Source organism: Zalophus californianus, chromosome 1 (genome assembly GCF_009762305.2).
Source record: "Zalophus californianus isolate mZalCal1 chromosome 1, mZalCal1.pri.v2, whole genome shotgun sequence".
Taxonomy (NCBI): domain Eukaryota; kingdom Metazoa; phylum Chordata; class Mammalia; order Carnivora; family Otariidae; genus Zalophus; species Zalophus californianus.
The window spans coordinates 200,210,526-200,228,832 of NC_045595.1; the positions used below are offsets into that span (position 1 = coordinate 200,210,526).

General features: G+C 38.8%; 1 protein-coding gene across 2 annotated transcripts in view; it reads left to right on the plus strand.

The window, feature by feature from the left end:
* Positions 1 to 18,084, plus strand: part of MAP3K7CL (MAP3K7 C-terminal like) — a 37,562-nt gene extending 19,478 nt beyond the window's left edge. For both annotated transcript variants that reach the window (XM_027585441.2, XM_027585442.2), the window contains 2 exons: positions 5,763 to 5,877; positions 16,923 to 18,084. In XM_027585441.2, coding sequence (XP_027441242.2) covers positions 5,763 to 5,877; positions 16,923 to 17,005 — 198 coding nt within the window. In that variant the 3' untranslated portion in view covers positions 17,006 to 18,084. The remainder of the gene's footprint in view (positions 1 to 5,762; positions 5,878 to 16,922) is intronic.
* Positions 18,085 to 18,307: the final 223 nt, after the last annotated feature.

Genomic DNA, 18,307 nt, shown 5'->3' on the forward strand with positions numbered 1-18,307 from the left:
AAGAACTAGTAACTTATTTTTGGATGTGTAAAATGACAAGAGAAGCATCTCTTTGGATATTTGAGTTAGGGATAGAGGTTCTGATGCTCTCTTCTTTTCATTAATCTAAGGTACTTTGAACAATTTTTTTAAGCCAAATTGAGCAATAGCTTCAATCCTTAAAGTCCTCCCATCTAATCTGAGAAGACAGTGACAGGTGTCTCTGTGGTACACATTGAACTTGCCTTTTCTCAGACGGAGCCTAGTAAGTCCAGAAACTGATGTCACCTCCACAAATAAACAATTTCCTAGCTTCAGTTGTGGGCTGTAATATCTTGTATCCAACCGTCCTCCAGAAATTTCTTTCAGGTCTTACGTCAGTGTATTGCTTTGATGTCTTAGAGAGGAAAATGGTAGGAAATGGGAAGCCTTAGCATTCTGGGAGTTCTGCTACCACCCAGGTCTTGAACATCCATCTGGAATGCAATTAAGAAATAATCCATAGAAAACACTGAACATGTCTGCATTTTCTTCCTCCAATATGCATATTGAAAAGTATCTTATCGTTCATTGGCTGCTTGTGACCACCACGAGAAATATACGCAGATACCTATGGAGCTTTACTATGGTACCTTACTTTTTTTTTTTTTTTTTTTGAGAGCCCAGTAGAGCCATCCAACAAGATGCCTTGTTGGAAAACTTTGAGACACTCTTGAGTAATCTCTCCCTTTGAATAGTGCTTACATTAACAAAAATGACTTAAATGGTCCTTCATTTCAAGGTTATAGGAAGATATGTTCTATATGACAATGTTGACTTTGGCCATCATGTAGATACTATAGAAATGTCAATTCTTAAAATATTTTAGAAGTGTTTTAAATTCTTTTTTTTAAAGATTTTATTTATTTATTTGAGAGAAAGAATGAAATAGAGAGAGAGAGAGCATGGAGAGGGGGAGGTCCGAGGAGAGAGCAGACTCCCCCTGAGCAGGGGAGCCCGATGCCCGGACTCGGATCCCGGGGACTCCAGGATCATGACCTGGAGCCGAAGGCAGTCGTTAACCAACTGAGCCACCCAGGCGCCCCGAAGTGTTTTAAATTCTAAGATAACAGAGTTTTCAATACAGCAATTAGTTCCGATGATGTTTTTTTTTCCATTTAGTTTAACAAAGTGCCTGTTAATTCGGGGATATTAAAATGCAACATAAATTTTAAACCAGATACCTCCATCCTCACCCCTCCCCCCAAATAAAGTAACACTGACATTCAAGGAATAAATAAAAAGTCTACTCAGTAACTATAGAATATCTAGCTTCCTAATATAATCTCTGTGTGGGAAGCTGGGAGAGGAAAATTAAATTCTTACGTTTTTTTAAGTGGACGGGACCAGTAGTATTTGAAGAAGCCAATGTAGAAAACGAAGTACTTAAGTTGGCTTTGCCCCTTGCAGAGAGATGCTTGGCTGGGTCCTTTCCCACGGGGCACTTTCCAGAGGACGGGAGTCCATTTCAGGAGGAGCTTGCTATAAACCCTGGGCAGAGAGCAGAGATGGGATGGTGTGGCTCAAGCCGGCATTCTTGGAACAGGAGCCTGCGGTTTCTCTCTTACTTCATCTTGTTAAGTCTGTCCTGTTGATTGGGGTGGATACTGGGGGTAGTAGCGACCTCACTCACACTGTGTGTAATTTAAAGCCCTTACAAGCTCCATCCTCAGGCAGCCGCGGGATGGGGCGGAGAGGGAGGAAAGGGGGGTGAGGAGCAAGTGCCCCCTCCTGGGCTCTGACCTCATCCAACCCCAATCTGGGTCTTGGAAAATTGTTTCAAAGTTGGCTTGAGTTGCTGTTAGGAGAATATCTTGATTAACCTTCTTAGAACTGGCTGTATTGTGAGTAGGCTAGATACCAAGGCATTAAGTCTGAAGTGTTGTTTCTGGGATCCCACAGGACTCACGCTCTAGTGCATGAAGAATACCTTTACCTTTTCACTTTCAAATCAAATATCTTCAGACTCCTGTCTTCGGAATGCAACAGTTCATCTTTTAGGCAAGCGTGTGGGAGAAGTGTATCCAGTGTGGGAAGATGTAGCGTAATTATGGAGGAAAATAAGGAAATTTCTTTTTCTCCGATGTGAAAAGAAATCAACTGTCAACATGAAGAGTTTATTTATTGCTCACCTGTTCCCAGCATGGAACGATGACTACGAAAGCCTCTCAGATGAGAATAGTCAAAACGAAGCAATGAGCATTAAAGCAAAAAATATGTGTTAATTTTTGTTCTAAGCATCTAATAGATTTTTTTCATTTGGCCACCACCAGTATTGTCTTACATTATTTTTTTAGTTTTCAATGTGAACATGTGTTAAGCCTATGCATGACTGATTAATTCATGAATGCCCATGTTTCAAATGTCACATGATTTAAACTTATCGATAGCTCCATTTTTTGCCCTGGAAACCTGATTATTGTGCTTGAATTTTAGGGATCTGTTTCCCTCAGGCAGTTTCATTTTATTCAATGATGCTAGTGGTCATGTATTATCTCTTATTTTGCGGGGGTTATAAGAAGGTAAGAGAGAGTCATTCTCAGTGAAGGACCTTAGGAATGCTACACAACACAAACACACAAACACATATTATATCGTAAAGCAATAATAGTGTTCTATATTGTACAGAACAACATCTCATTACCTATATTTCTACTTTTTTGGGGGGTATAAACCTAAATCTCTTAATACTTTTCTTCACCAGAATTCCTGTTGGGATGCGAACCATATGTATTTAAAAATCCATATAGGATATGGATTTTGGGCTGGGATAAATGCCAAATACCTTCTAACGACAGCACATCCTGCTGTCAGGGGCGCTTTGTTTGTCTAATGACCTTTAGGGTTTGTGGTGAATGGCTCTAGATATAAAGGGGTGAGAAATTTTATGTTTCCTGGAGAAAATTTGGGAAGGAGACAGCATTTAGGTGCATATGAAGTGAGCCTCAGATAGTGAATCCTTGCAGCAATTCTTAGAAGAAGAGTGGGGGCAGCAAGAAACTCTAATGACCATTTTCTTTTTTTGCATTAGCTTTTTAAAAAATTGTGGTGAAAACACATAACATAATTTTACCATCTTGGTGATTTTTAAGTGTACAGTTGAGTAATGTTAAGTCTATTCACATTATTGTGCAACTAATCTCCAGAACTTTTTCATCTTGCAAAACTGAAATTCTATACCCATTAAACAGCTCCTCACTTCCCCCCCTCTCTTTCCCCCAAGCCCCTGCAACTATGAGATGACTTTACATTGTTGTGGGGGTTATGCAACATAATTTCCCTCCTTGCTTAAGAAAATCTACTCTATTCTCTTTAATGCTTCATACAAATTGAGAGAACCTAGAAGGGGGTGCCTAGTTATATGCCAGGTTGGGTGAAGACAGAGCTTGTGGGAGCTGCAGACTTGAAGTGACACCTGGCATCTTTTTATTCCCTGAGACGCTGAACACTAAGTATTTCTGACTTTTCCTTTTTTAATTGGCACTACTTTTTAATTGTGGAAAATCCTGAAAATAGTGTTATGTGTAAGTAGCATGATCATCCTGCTAAGAGCAATGTGAGGATACTGAATATATCCTGGAAATACTACATAACGTATATACCCTTAGCAGCATGATCACCACTGCCTGTACATAATATCTTCAAATTTCCCACAATTAAGAAGTGCCAAAAAAAAAAACAAATGAAAAACTTCCCCTTAATAAAAAGGATTTCAAGGTAGCAAGCTAAGGGGGGAAAAGACCCCCCCTCTTACAAAAATTAATATATATGTAAATGTATATTCTCTTCTTAAGAAATTATGTTATGTAAATTTAGGAAAAATTATATATGTAACTTTATTACATATTGTTATACGTACACTTATACACACACACACATATATATGTAACTTTCATTTTCCCTTTTGAATCTAGCAGCAGAGGGGATTTCTTCCTGTACATGGCCTATGTGCATTTATATCCTCTTATGGACATAAACCCTTTGCAAGGACCCCTAGAATCCTTGGCTGTCCATAGATGACTATGCTGATTGTGTGACTCAGGGACCTACAAGGGGTGGCAAGTGATGGAACGAGCTGAATGTAGTTTATGTGATGTTTGTAAAGACAGGAAATAAGAAGCGTAGAGTCTTAGGCCTTCCAGTGAGGACATGGGGCACAGATGATTTAATAGCAACTTGGCTAGGGTGCCCGGAATAAATTGTTTTCATTCTCCTTACTGCTATACCTGGTAATTTGCCAGGGTAACAGGTGAAAATTGATGAGGGAGTGGTGATTTCTAGGACACAGACCAGAAGAGCCAGGAGTTCTGAATTCCTTTGGCAAGAGCTTTGTCTCATGGGTGCATTATACTGTAATACTACTGGGCAGTACTTTTCAATTTATTTCTATAAAGAAAACGGTAATGGTTCCACAGGCTGAGTTATGCTACAAATGTGTTTGTTCTTGGGGCAGTAGGTAAAGACGCTTCATAATGCAATTATTATTAGATTTTCCATGAACCTGGACATAAGATGTTCCACATGAAGGTAAATTTCAGGCAAATCTATTTTGAATTTTATTTCCTTTAGGAAACCTCTAATTAGAGGCCTCATGATAAATGGGAGGGGTCATCTTATCTGTCAGTCAGGCTTTATAGGATTTTATAGAACTTTATAGAATTTCTACTACATCCTGGGTGGGGTTGCTGAATACAACACCCAAAGAAATCTTTGTCCTTGAAAAATATAAAGAGAGGAGCAAGCAGGAAGAAATGCATCACTTCCTAATTTCCGCATATAAAATTAGTGAAAATATGACCTAGTCAGACACATACGTACAGATACAGACTATAGCGAGAAAAGGATTAGACCAAAGAGCCCACTTAACAATGAAATTATATTTCTCAGATAGTATCTACCATTTTCTATAAATAATTGACTAGGGTGATTAAAAAACTCTTTTTAAAAAAGACTATTAGCTAGTGTTTCTTAAGGTAATGTTTTTAATAATGTGTTGCTAACTAGGAATTAGAATTATAAACTCAAGGAAAGCTAGTTTTCAAAAAATAATTTCTAGAAAGGAGTAGGATTTTCACATGTTATGGGTCTAAAGGCTTGCGCTGCTGCCTTTGTTTTTCCCTGTGGATGGGAGAGAAACAAAGCCAGGAATCCAGGCTCTTTGGCCTCACGTGTTGACAGCATTGTCTCACTTGGGGTTTGGTCTTTCATGGGGTTTGTTAATCCTTGCAAGCTTTATTTCCAGCACCGCTTCATTTCTTCAGTTTGTTTGCATCTCTCAGAAAAGAGCCTTTTCTTGTAGGCTACTCCATTCTCCAAAATGAGATTATGCCTCTGGCTAAAGGCGCAGAAAGCAAGGGGTAACTAAAGCAGACCACTGAAATATTTCCCCACCACTGCCCTTCTCTAAAGCAGAGTTTAAGATTTCTGGGGAGAAGTGGAGAATTATTAGAAGACCTATTTTTGCTCCAATGTATGGCCAATAATGAGCGTGTCATGGGCCCCCCGGTTCTGGCTTGGGCCTGAGAATGCCCGTGAATGATACTGGAAGATGAATGTGAGGAAAGGTCAGCCCACCCCCCTCTTTTCAGTCAAGTAGAATCAGCCAAACTCTGTCCAGTGTTGACCGAAGATGCTGTTTCTCATGCCAAAAATCTCCCTCTAAAGGACATCAGTAGAGCGAAATCGTTGATAATGTATTCCGATGCAAAGAAGTGACTGATTTCTTCTTCTTCTTGTTTGTGAAGCCTCTGGCGCCTTGTCATGACTCCGTGAATCCATGCAGGTGTTCAAACAACACTGCAAATAGCAGGAAGAATACAATGAGGTCAGAAAGGAAATCGCTCTGCTTGAGGAAAGGAAGTAAGTACTGTCCCTTTGAACCCTCTGGCCTCCGAGTACTGCCTACTGGTCACGGACCGGGGGAGGCAGGGAAGGACTGGGCTGAGCGTGAGGGTGAGAGGGAGGGATGGGGGCAAGTGACATGGTTCAGAGGTTACTAGGCCACTTCTGTGGATATCATGTTTGATTATACAAAAGACCCAAATCGAGCTGCTGAAGACAAAATGCTTTACTTTATGGAGTACTGAGAACAGCAGGAGGACTTCCTGCCAGAAACTTAATTTTTTAATAAGCATTTTTAGTTCAGGAAATTAAAAATGTCAGAATGCCAGAGTCACACTACGTTTCCTATGGATGTGCCCAAAGGCCCCAGAGAACTTTGGCTTGGAGTGAATTTTGATTAATGCTTAACGGTGGAGTTCTTGCATCAAGTCAAGTCAAGTCAAGAAGCCAGTGGGACAGATCTTTGGAATAATGTAAATGTATTAGTGGACTAACTGCATTTTTTAGTCCAATAGCCCAAGGAGGTTTTTAAAACCTTGATAGCTTCCATTACCACTCCAGTTCTGCTGTAGGGAATTATAGAGTTCTATTAATTAAATTAATTAATTAAAGCATTCTAATTTTGCTCACACTTAGCTTTTTCTTGCAGAATTCTCCTCCTCTTTAATTGCACTTAGTTCTACCAGTGTCTACCCCAGTGATCCCCATATCTTACATACTTTCAAAGCCTCAGACAGCTTTCTACCCTAGCATTGTTTAGTCCATACTTATATATTTATTAGTGAGATCTTTTGATTAATATTTGCATCTCCTACTACATGGTAACCACCAAGTGCTTTTAATCCCTGAAGGCGGGGAGAGTCAGGTATCGCTCACCATCGTATTTCTGAAGCCGAGCACAGTACATGGGTTGTAGAGGCTGAATCAGTTTTTGTTGACTGCGTGACACATAATCAAAACATGTTTTGATTCTTTAACTTTGTTTTTTTTTTTTTTTCCCACTTCCTCTTCCTGAAGTGATACATGGTATGTATTACTTAGTTTTCAAAATCAAAGCAAGTGAAATATGTTTTGAGTAATTTATAAAATTCTTGGGACTCTTTGAAGACTGCCCTCCCTGCCCCCAGTCCCCCCCGGATGATGGTTGGACAGAATAACATGGTGGGGAGCGGTACGGGTTGTAGGGTCAGACTGCACTTACTGTAAGACCTCGGTTAACAAACCTTTTCTTACTTCCTTGCTGTGTTATGCTTCAAACATAAAATCATACCTGGACTTATGGCTAAAGGGGATGATAAGATATTTATGAGGAGATCAGAAAAACACATCTTCCCCTCATTTATCTGAGACTTTCTTTTTGGTCTGAAAGTTCTCATAAATTGGCTGGAATGCTCAGATTGCGCATTTGCACACAATCTGAGTCCTAAAAAAACCTTAAAGGAGCTGAAGAAGCTTATTAATAGTACCCATGGGGAAGTTAAAGGAGGACTTACATAATCAGTAACCTATAAACGTATCTCCTCGTGTGCGTGTGTGGGTGTGTGTGTGTGTCTGTGTGTGAACTGTGCTGTTGAGACAGATATAACAGGTAATTATGTATTTATTTGTAAACTCTTCAGATCGAAAGTATTGGAAGACTTCGTTTATTTCAATTAACCCATAGGTGGCCTTTTTTTATTTCGGCAATGCGAAGCTCACCCACTAAATTGTATGTTTTGTAAGTTTATATTTTTGGGTGTTTCATTAAAAAATAGGATAACGATGTAATAGTGACTCATTGTGGTCTTTTATTGAAAACATATCCCTGCTGTTTCTACATAACTAATCTTATTTTTTCCCTAAGCCTGTTCGAACTTTGGACTTTTCTTGAAACTATGTTATCTCCTTCCCCTCCCCCCACTTTCTTCTTAAATAATTAGCTAGATGCACGGCAAAGGCCAAATTCTTTTGTTATCTATTTTCCTTTCTTTTTTATAAAGTCTCTCAATTCCTTTTTCTCCATTCCTGCTTCTGCTCTTTGAGATCAAGACTTGCTGCTTCAAATCCTGGTCAATGTAATACTATAACTGGTTTCCCTGCCTGTGTTTTCACATTGTTGGAAAAGGACACCAAGTTCTTGGCCTGGATTGCAAGCTCTAGCCCACGATGGCCTCAGCACCCCTGTAGAATGTTCTGCCTCATCCTTCGTCTTCAGCTACATTAGTCTGTTCACTCTTTCTGCCTCTGTGCCCTTGCTTACACACCAAGCTCTAGGTCTGGAGCACTGCTTCCTTCCTCTTTGCATGCCCAAATGCTACCCTCAAAGAGAGCCCAGCCAGTATCCCTGCCCAACCAGTCTACGGGGTTCATCTCTCTTCCTGGGTGAAAGAAAATACACTGGAATGATTCTTTTTTTTTAAGATTTAATATTTATTTATTTGAGAGCGAGAGAGAGAGAGCACAGGCATGGGCAAGTGTTCAGGGGGAGGGGCAGAGGGAGAAGGAGAGAGAGGGTCTCTGGAAGACTCCACACTGAGCACAGAGCCCGAGGCGGGGCTGGATCTCATGACCATGAGATCATGACCTGAGCCCAAATCGAGTCAACAACGTAACTGACTGAGCCACACAGGAGCCCCTGGAATGATTCTTCTGGCATATTTGTGGGCTGGTGTTATCAATAGTTACCTATTTAACTTTATGTCCTAACTTTCTGACTGTGCAGAATTCCCAACAAACGTGGTCACCTTTTAACATCTCTTGGTGTCCCAGTCACCAAGCAGAGGGACAGGTACATGGGGTCAAACATGAGTGAGGGTGATTTCGAGTGACTGATTATAAGACATGGTAATACCCTCGGTGTATACAAACACTGTAACAGATGTGTCATTTGTAATTTGCACGGTCCATATTTAAAATACCGTGTCGATATCAGCAATAAGGAATTGCTAAGATGAATTGTTAAAATAGGAAGTATGGTATATCTTATATTTATAAATAAATGAGACTGGTCCTCCAGGGGTTATTGGTGATCATTGTTTTCATTAATACTTTACCAAAGCAGAAATTCATTATGTAACAGATATTTTCCTGGACATTCTTTGTGTTCAAGCAAGATAAATTAGGTCAAATGGATCTGACCCAAGTCATTAGCTCTCTGTGTTTTGATGAGTTGGATAAGAATTTCTTTCCCATCATTTCATGAAGTGTGGGTGATTATGTTGTCTCTGGTGATTGGCTAGCGTGAGCTAGACACAAAGAGAGATGCTAACTCGGGTATTTTAAAAAAGAGTTTTTCTTTAGTGGAACCATGTGGGCACAGGTGAAGCTGAACTTCTCTCTCATCTCCAGAGGGGGTCACCCTGGATCAAGTTTGGGAGACTTTGCAGAGGCGAGAGAAGAGTTGATGATTAACTATTATTTTAAATCATGTCTATTAGATAAAGAGAGTCAAACATTTTCTAGGACTATAAACTCAGCATGCAGTGAAATTAATTCAAAGAATCACTTCTGGCTTATTTGATGTATGAAATGCTTGCTCTTACTTTTATTGGATTTTTTTCTTCTCAGTTGAAAAAAAATGACAATCTTACTGAAGGCTTTAAAAACTTACCAAGAATTCTGACATCCGTCCAGAATTCCTACTATTATTTCTGCCTCTTTTTAGGCCTTTTTAATGTGAACCGATATTTTTATAGAATCGCTTATATAATAAAATGAAACGTGTACATGCTTTTCTCAATAAATATTGTAAACTTTTAAAATATAACATGGTTTTTTGTGGATCTAATGGGAAAAAGTGAGAGGTAGACATTTTATGACTTATGAAATTTATCACCAGTATTTTGACAGCAAGTTAAAGTACATGATTAAGCTACAATTAGATCTACAATCAGATTTACAATTAGTGAAGGTTGCTTTGCTCCAGACAGGGTATTTTATCTTGTTCAAAGGAGAAACCATTTGTCTTCTGTATATGTGAAACATTGTGCCAGATGCGATGGTGTTTAAAAGATTGGCTTAGAATGTCAGAAACAGAGATAAACTTTTAAAAACGTCAGGATGAAAAATGTTACATAATTAAAAAAAATTACTCTGGTTTTCGGTATGTTCACAGAGTTGTGCCGCCATCATCACAGTTTTAGAGCATTTTCATCACCCAGGAAATAAACCTTGTACTCCTCCCTCACCAACCACTGGCCGCCACTCATCTACCTTCTCTCTAGGGGTTTGCCTATTCTGAATATGTCATATAAGTGGAATCATACAGTATATGGTCTTTTGTGACTGGCTTCTTTCACTTGGCAAGATGTTTTCAAGGTTCATCCACCTTGTAGCATGTATCAAGGCTTCATTCCTTTTCATGGCTGAGTAATATTCCATTGTATGGAGAGTCTGTATTTTATTTATCCATCCATCAGTTGATGGACATTTGGGTTGCTTGCCCTTTGGGCTATTATGAACATTCGAGTACAAGTTTTTATTTTTTTATTTTTATTTTTTTAAAGATTTTATTTATTTATTTGAGAGAGAGAGAATGAGATAGAGAGAGAGAGAGCATGAGAGGGTCAGAGGGAGAAGCAGACTCCCCGCTCAGCAGGGAGCCCAATGCGGGACTCGATCCCGGGACTCCAGGATCATGACCTGAGCCGAAGGCAGTCGCTTAACCAACTGAGCCACCCAGGCGCCCCTCGAGTACAAGTTTTTATATGGAGGTATGTTTTCAGTTCAATTGGATATGTACCTAAGAGTAGAGTGGCTGTGTCATGTGATAATTCAATGGGTAAATTTTGGAGGAACTGCCAGACTGTTTCTAAAGTGGCTGCACCATTTTATAGTCCCACCAGAAATGTATGAAAGTTCTGATTTCTCCATATCTTTGCCAACTCTTATTTTGTCTTTTTGGTTATAACCATGCTAAATGGGGGCAAAATGATGTATCTTTGTGGTTTTGATTGATGCTTCCCTGACAGCTGAACATTGTTGAGCATCTTTTCATGTGCTTTTTGGCATTTTTTTGTGTCTTCTTGGAGAAATGTCCATCATAGCCTTTGCCCATTTTTTCATTTGGGTTATTTCTCTTTTGATTATGGAATTGAAAAAAATGTTATATAATTTTTGTGGGTCCAGGCAAAACATTAGAAAAGGATTTTCGTATGGGAATAACACAAAAATATCAGACCTATATCTTCAGATCTTTTTTTTTTAAAAAGATTTATTTACTTATTTCAGAGAGAGAGACAGCACTTGAATGGAGAGGGGCTGGTGCAGAGGGAGAAGGAGACAAGCAGATTTCCCGCTCAATGGGGATCCTGACGCAGGGCTCGCTCCTGAGATCATGACCTGAGCTGAAACCAAGAGTCCGATGCTTAACTGAATGAGCCACCCAGGCGCCCTTATCTTCAGATCTTTTAAAAATACATAACATGATGATTGAAGGAGCAACATCTCACTGAGGGGAACATATCAGGATGGGGGAAAAGGAGCATATGTAATTTGTAACAGCAGAGTCTAAAAATAGCCATTATGATTTGTTTTCAGTCATGGCATTTATTTTGTTCTGATTTTTCCAATAACAATAGATGTTTAACCTGAAACATTTATTTCTTGAGGACATTCCTGATGGCAGAGATTTTAAAGCTGTTTTCTGGGGAACCTTTCAAAGATTGGGGATAGAGGGGGTGTCAGGCAGGGGACTGTCCAAAGACCAACCAGAGAAAGTCCTATTTGGTTGGTTTTATTTGCTTCACTTCAGGGTGAGATTTTCCTTGAAAAATGGTATCACAGCTAGAAAACATTGAAAACCAAACCTCACTTTTATATTCCAAGCATTTAAAAAAATTCTTTAAAAAATTTTACACAGCCCTCAGAAATTAGCAAATTTATTGTCAAAAAGCAATAGAAAATGGAGATATTTCTCCATAAGTGTTTGCAGGGTAAGCAGGAGTATGGTGGAAGGGACCTATCCTCTCCTCTAAGACGTCCCGACGTGGGTAAGACGCCTCTGTATAGGGTATAGGACTTGTGTTCATTTTCCAACAGTGGAGATATGCTTCCTGAGACCAACTTCACTAGCAGGAATCGAGGAAAGTGCCTGGTTTGCAATAGGATTTCAAGAAATACTTGAGTGGATGAATAGAACCAAAGAACTGTCTTGGCTCTTTACTTTGCTCCAGAGGTATAGCCGAGGAAATTTTTTCATTTTAGGATTTAGCTTTGTGTGAAATCCCAATGTTCCCAACTTCTTCAGGCTTTGAGATTACACTTTCCGTTCATGCCTCAGTCATAATGATTTGGGCCTTTTATGCCACCTGCTTAACTGCTGTCCAGACTTCTAACTGGAATCTCATTCCTCAGTATCTCTCCATCTAATCTCTGCCTTGAACCACATTAAAAGGGACAGAATATTTACCACTTCTCAATGAGAGTGCCTTTAAGTAGGTCTCCCTGGCTAAGAAAAGAGGCTCCAGTCTTTGGGGGAGCAGAATGAGGAAACATTTTGCCTTTCATCTATTCCTATTCCAGGATTAACTTTTTGTGGGGTGATCAATAGTGGAAGTCTCCATTTCCTTTAGAGTAGTGGTTCTTAACGGGGCCAGTTCCTCAGTCCTCAACCCAGACATATTGGCAATGTCTGGAGACATTTTTGGTTGTAATGATCGGGAGTGGGGGAAGATGCTACTGGTATTTAGTGAATAGAGGCCAACGGTGCTGCTAAGCCTATGATGCCAGTGAATAGGGTAGCCTCCAATAGCAGAGATGTCTGGCCCAAATGATTAATTGTGCCAAGAGAAACTCTAGAGCAAATCTCACTTCTTCCTGCAAGAAGTGTTGCCCTTTGGCTCCCAAATGATGTAATACATTTATTCCTTATGCATTATTCATTTATAGGGCTTCAATTACCACAGTCTAGACTGTGCTCTGCAGTTCCATTTCAATACCATGGATTGTTTCCCTAGCCACATAACATGAAGGTAGACTTTCACATCATTTTTGCCATCTTTAGGTATCTGCTTCTTCTCTCCTGTGTCTCAATGCTTTATTAGAACACACATCTTTTAAGAACCACCGATAGTACAGTCTAAATCACTATTTAGAATAAACTTCTGGACGCGTGGGTGGTTCAGATGGTTAAGCGTGTGCCTTTGGCTCAGGTCATGATCCCAGGGTCCTGGGATCGAGTCTCGCATCGGGCTCCCTACTCCTTGGGAGCCTGCTTCTCCCTCTGCCTCTCTCTCTCTCTCTCTCTGTCTCTCATGAATAAATAAATAAAATCTTTTAAGAAAAAAGAATAAACTTCTCCCCATGATGAAGATTGTATTTTATCACATTATTATCCAAAACCCTTTAGTTCATTATGGCCAAAACATCTAGGATTTTTGTCTTTTCCAAGTAAAAGCCTTAAGTCAACTTTGAAAGTCCCAAGAATAATGGTAGTGGTCTTTCCAGAAACAGAAATATTCGTTCTAATGATGAATTCATGTCCCAACCTCCTGCAACATAAAGAATCTCCTTAATTTTGGAATTAGTTTCCACAAAGTTTCAAAGTTTTCTTCACTTGCACTTTCCCTTCCCCCATTTGTTGTAGCAAATAAAAACTTTTCCAGGCATATGGCTTAGGATGGGGATGGCAGATGATCTATGATGGGCCCGAGGTCACAGCCTTTTCCCTGTTGAAATACATCATATTGGAAACTATGTTATAGGTTCTTGATTTCAGAAATAGGATTCCTGTAATGATGGTCTTCTACCCCCTTATCACATTACACTGAAGGGAATGCTAGAAATAATAAACACAAATTCAAAGGTAGGACCACATGTTAGCCAATTATAGATATTGATTTATTCCTCAGATCATCTATTTATAAAATTGTCTCCATAGCTTGATGTGCCAGGTTTAATTATGAATTGCTAATGGATGAACATAAACACATCTATATAAATAGGTCTTGGACAGAAGACAACACACATTTTGACAGTATTCATTGAATATGTGTATAATTGCTTATCAGATACATCAAACTAATTTAGAAACCTATCATTTGAGTCCTCTTGATTCCAGGAAGGAAGAAGTTATTATTGACTTTCTCCAACACAAGAAAACTGAACTAGACCATCATGATCATTTCTTTTAGCTGTAAAATCTGTGATTTTGTGATTTATCTTTTCTTACCAGTCAAAACCAATAACAGATGTTCTGAGGAGTTTTAAGAGAGGTCAGTTATGGAACAAGGACAATACCTATTGTTATACCTGGTACTGCCAATTTCCAGACCATGCTTTGAAAGCAAAGCTCTATTTCCATGTGAATTATTTGTGTGACACAGTTTATTTGAATTTTCAGTTTTACTAATCAATTTCTTTAGGAAAGTTACATAAGGAACTTTACTAATACTTAATTATTGACCTTTACTGCTTAGAGGCAAAGAGCCATAAACATTTAATCAGAAAGATAGGCTTGATTTCTGGCTCTTTCTTATTAGTTGGGTGGCTTTTTCAATTAAGTTAAGCACTTTGCATTTCCATTTCCTCATCTTTAAAATACCTGTGTTTTGTCTCTGAGGTATCTTACTCTTTAATTATTCATTCAGCAAATATTTATTGAGAGCCTTTATATTCTAAATACCATGGAAAATTCAAAGATCAATAAGAGCCCAAAGGAACCTCGTGTATATGTATAGCAGTATTCCAGCTTATCTTCTCTTTGTCCCCTTCTCTTTGTCCACTTTCTTTCCAATGCTTGGTTTTGCTCAGCGGTCCTCAAAGTAGGTGCACAAAGCAGTCCACTGGGTGAAGGAAGAATACACTAGAACTTCAGTTCTGATTTGTGTTTTGTCCTTTTCGTGGGGTAACTTTTTATTCTGATAGTTTCAAACTTACAGAAAAGTTGCAAAAATCGTATAAATAACTCCCATATATCCTTTGCTGGATTCACTAATTATTCAAAGCTTCCCCAGTTGTGCTTTATTCTCCCTCCATCAACACTGCACACTACTGAGGTTCTCTCTCTCTCTCCCTCCTATCTATGTATCTATCTATCTATTATCTATCTATCTACCTATCTATCCATCTATCCATCTATCTATCCGTCTATCTGTCTATCCATCCATCTATCTATCATCTATCTATCCAACCATCCATCCACCCATATATCCATCTATCCATCTATCCATCTATCTATCTATCATCTATCTCTCTATCATCTCTCTATCCATCCATCTATCTATCTATCATCTATCTATCCATCTATCATCTATCTATCTATGTAGTCATGCCCCATTGCTCTAAATACTTCAGTATTCTAAGAACAAGCACATTCTCTTATTTAACCACAGTACAATAATTACAAATTAAGAATTTTACATGTACTGAATGGAGCACTGGGTGTTATATGCAAACAATGAGTCATGGAACACTACATCAAAAAAAAAAAGAATTTTAGCATTGATGCAGTACTATTATTTCACAATCCACGTTTAAATTGCATCAATTTCTAAACAATGTTCTTCACAGCAATTTTTTTCCAGTCTGGAATTGCGCATTGAACTTAGTTGTCATTTTTCTTTAGTTTCCTTAAATATGGAACAGTTCAGGCTAGCAATTTGAAGAATACAGGCTAGCAATTTTGTAGAATTTCCCTCAATTTGAGGTTGTCTAGTGTATGCATTTTTGGCAAGGAATACCAGAAAAAGGATGTGTCCTTGGTGCCAGCCATATCTATTTATCTCCTTACTGGTGATGTCAAGGCTGATCACTTGGTTAAAGTGGTCTTCCAAGTTTCTTATGCTTTTGCCTACAGAGAAAGAAATCTGACACACGCTTATAGGCAAAGAATTTGGTTAGATCTAGTTTAGGATTAACTGACTCACATAAGGGGAGCGGATCTGTTTTGGATTGTCATGTTTAGTAAATCTAAACGTGGACTGGGAATCTTCAGCTCCTTATTATGTGTATTTATATCAATGAATTATTTACATGTAATTACCAAGAACTGAATTTGTTTAAGACCTTATCACTACAAGTTCCCTCCAATAACCTTAGCTTACCTCCTAAATTCTAGAGTCGGCCAGCATGAAATGTAGATATATTGTTTTGTTAAATAGGGCTGCAAGATATACATAAGCAGTAGGGAAGGACATGGAAAATAATATTTTCAGGAAGGAGTTGGGTTCTTTAGTTCAAAGCAGTCTAATAAAGATTCGTTAAGCCCTGAAATAGAAAACAAAGGAAGACAGTAATTGAATTTGGAAGACAAAGACAAGGTAAAGGACAAACTATAGTTCTACCCATAGGACAGTAGATCCCATCTTAAATTATAAACTGACTTTCTGTTTTTTTTTTCCCTAAACTAATTATAACTTTTACAATTTGTTGTACTCTTTAAAAAAAATCACTTTTTTTTTTTGACTGTCGAAGGACTTATTGAGCTTTTTTGGTCTACATTTAGTATTTTGGATGTGTCTGGTAGGGGTGCTAGAAGGGTTGCTGGAGTGGTGGGGGTGGGAGGGATGGGGTGGCTGGGTAATAGACGTTGGGGAGGGTATGTGTCATGGTGAGCACAGTGAATCGTGTAAGACTGATGAATCACAGACCTGTGCCTCTGAAACAAATAATACATTATAAATTAAAAAAAAAGAAGAAGAAGATAGCAGGAAGGGAAAAATGAAGGGGGGAAATCGGAGGGGGAGATGAACCATGAGAGACTATGGACTCTGAGGAACAAATTGAGGGTTCTAGAGGGGAGGGGGTGGGGAATGGGTTAGCCTGGTGATGGGTATTAAAGAGGGCACATATTGAATGGAACACTGGGTGTTATACACAAACAATGAATCGTGGAACACTACATCAAACACTAATGATGTAAGGTATGGTGACTAACATAATAAAATAAAATAAAAAAAATAATAAAGTGCCTAAAACTCGCGAAGCTGGAAAAACTAAAAGTAAGGCATTGGAAGCCAATAGAGATGGTGAAGTTCAGAAAAGCAGAAGGAAACATTCTGCTTCCATTATGCTGTTACTGCTTCCTTTAATTTCCTTGCATTAAATTTTGTGCTCTTTTCCTCACCTCCCCACTGAATCTTCAGAAAGGAGCTCATCGCCAAGCTGGATCAGGCAGAAAGGGAGAAGGTGGATGCTGCTCAGCTGGCCCGGGAATTCGAGGAGCTGATGGAGGAGAACCGGACGTTGAAGTTGGCTCAGTCCCAATGTGTCGAGCAGCTGGAAAAACTTAGAATTCAGTATCAGAAGAGACAGGGCTCGTCCTAACTTTGAACGAGTCAATGTGAGCATAGAAGGTTGGTGACGGCTGTGTGCTGGCCAAAAGATTTTTATTTTAAAGGGATGGTGTGTAAAGTTTCATTGTTCCTCTTTATTACCCACGTGGCAAACGTCTATTATGAATTTAATGCTTGCCAGTTCGAGTTTGAGAGAAGGGATATCTTATTTGAAATAAGATGATCAAAGCAAACCTCTTGCCAGTATATGTTTTCAGAGATCAATAATTCATTTCCAAAGATTTTTTTTTTCTTCTTTAAGAAGATGTGATCATCCTGTACATTGGGGTAGAAAACGAAACAAACAAACAAACAAAATAGAATATTGACTGACTCGGCTAAGAATCCTGAACAGAATTGAGCCACGAAACAAACCAGTAAGATGCTCACTGCAGTTTCATATCCGTGTATTTTTAAATTTCACATCTTGACTATTTCAACTGCATTCGAACCTGAAGTCAGCAACGTCTGCACACCTATTTATGTTCACCAGAGTTAGGTTTAATCCCTCAATGATTGATTGTACTAAGAATAAATGGTTGTGTATCATAAAACTTTCTCATGAAAATATTAGCAGAAAGCATGTTTGTGCCAAAAGCACATCTGCCAGTGCTAACTTGCTTTGTAATAAAAAGCTGATAAGGCTGCTTTTTCTTTTATGCCACATTACCAGCCAGTAAACATCTCTGCCTTTGCTTGTGTGTGTTCTGGGGGCATGGGGGGGCCTGGAAAAGGATTGTTTGGACATGACTTTCATGAGTTCCCATGAAAACATCAGTAAAACTATAACTATGACTTTGTTTTGGGTTTGAGGAGATATTTTGGATCAGTAATAACGAATAGGAATATATGAATAAATTCAGGAATAAAATGATTTTTCCCTGGTTCCACCTATCACCATATTTCCCCAAACTGATCTGTTTTATGTTCATTTCTATTCATGTAACTTCTTTTTCATTAAACATGAATCAAAACTGTCAGTCTGTGTTTTGTCCCTTTCTGAGCTTCTCTTAGGCTAAAGATTAGTTGGGTTTGGCCACCCTGCGTCAGACTCTGTTCTTATTGTATCTGAATGTGTGAAGTAAGCAGTGAAGGCCCTTTTCTTGGAAAGACTGTGGTTTCTCATGGAAATCATACAGAGTTCTAATATTCAATATGATGCATTCATGTCTTAAGGTATTTTCCCAGAAAACATA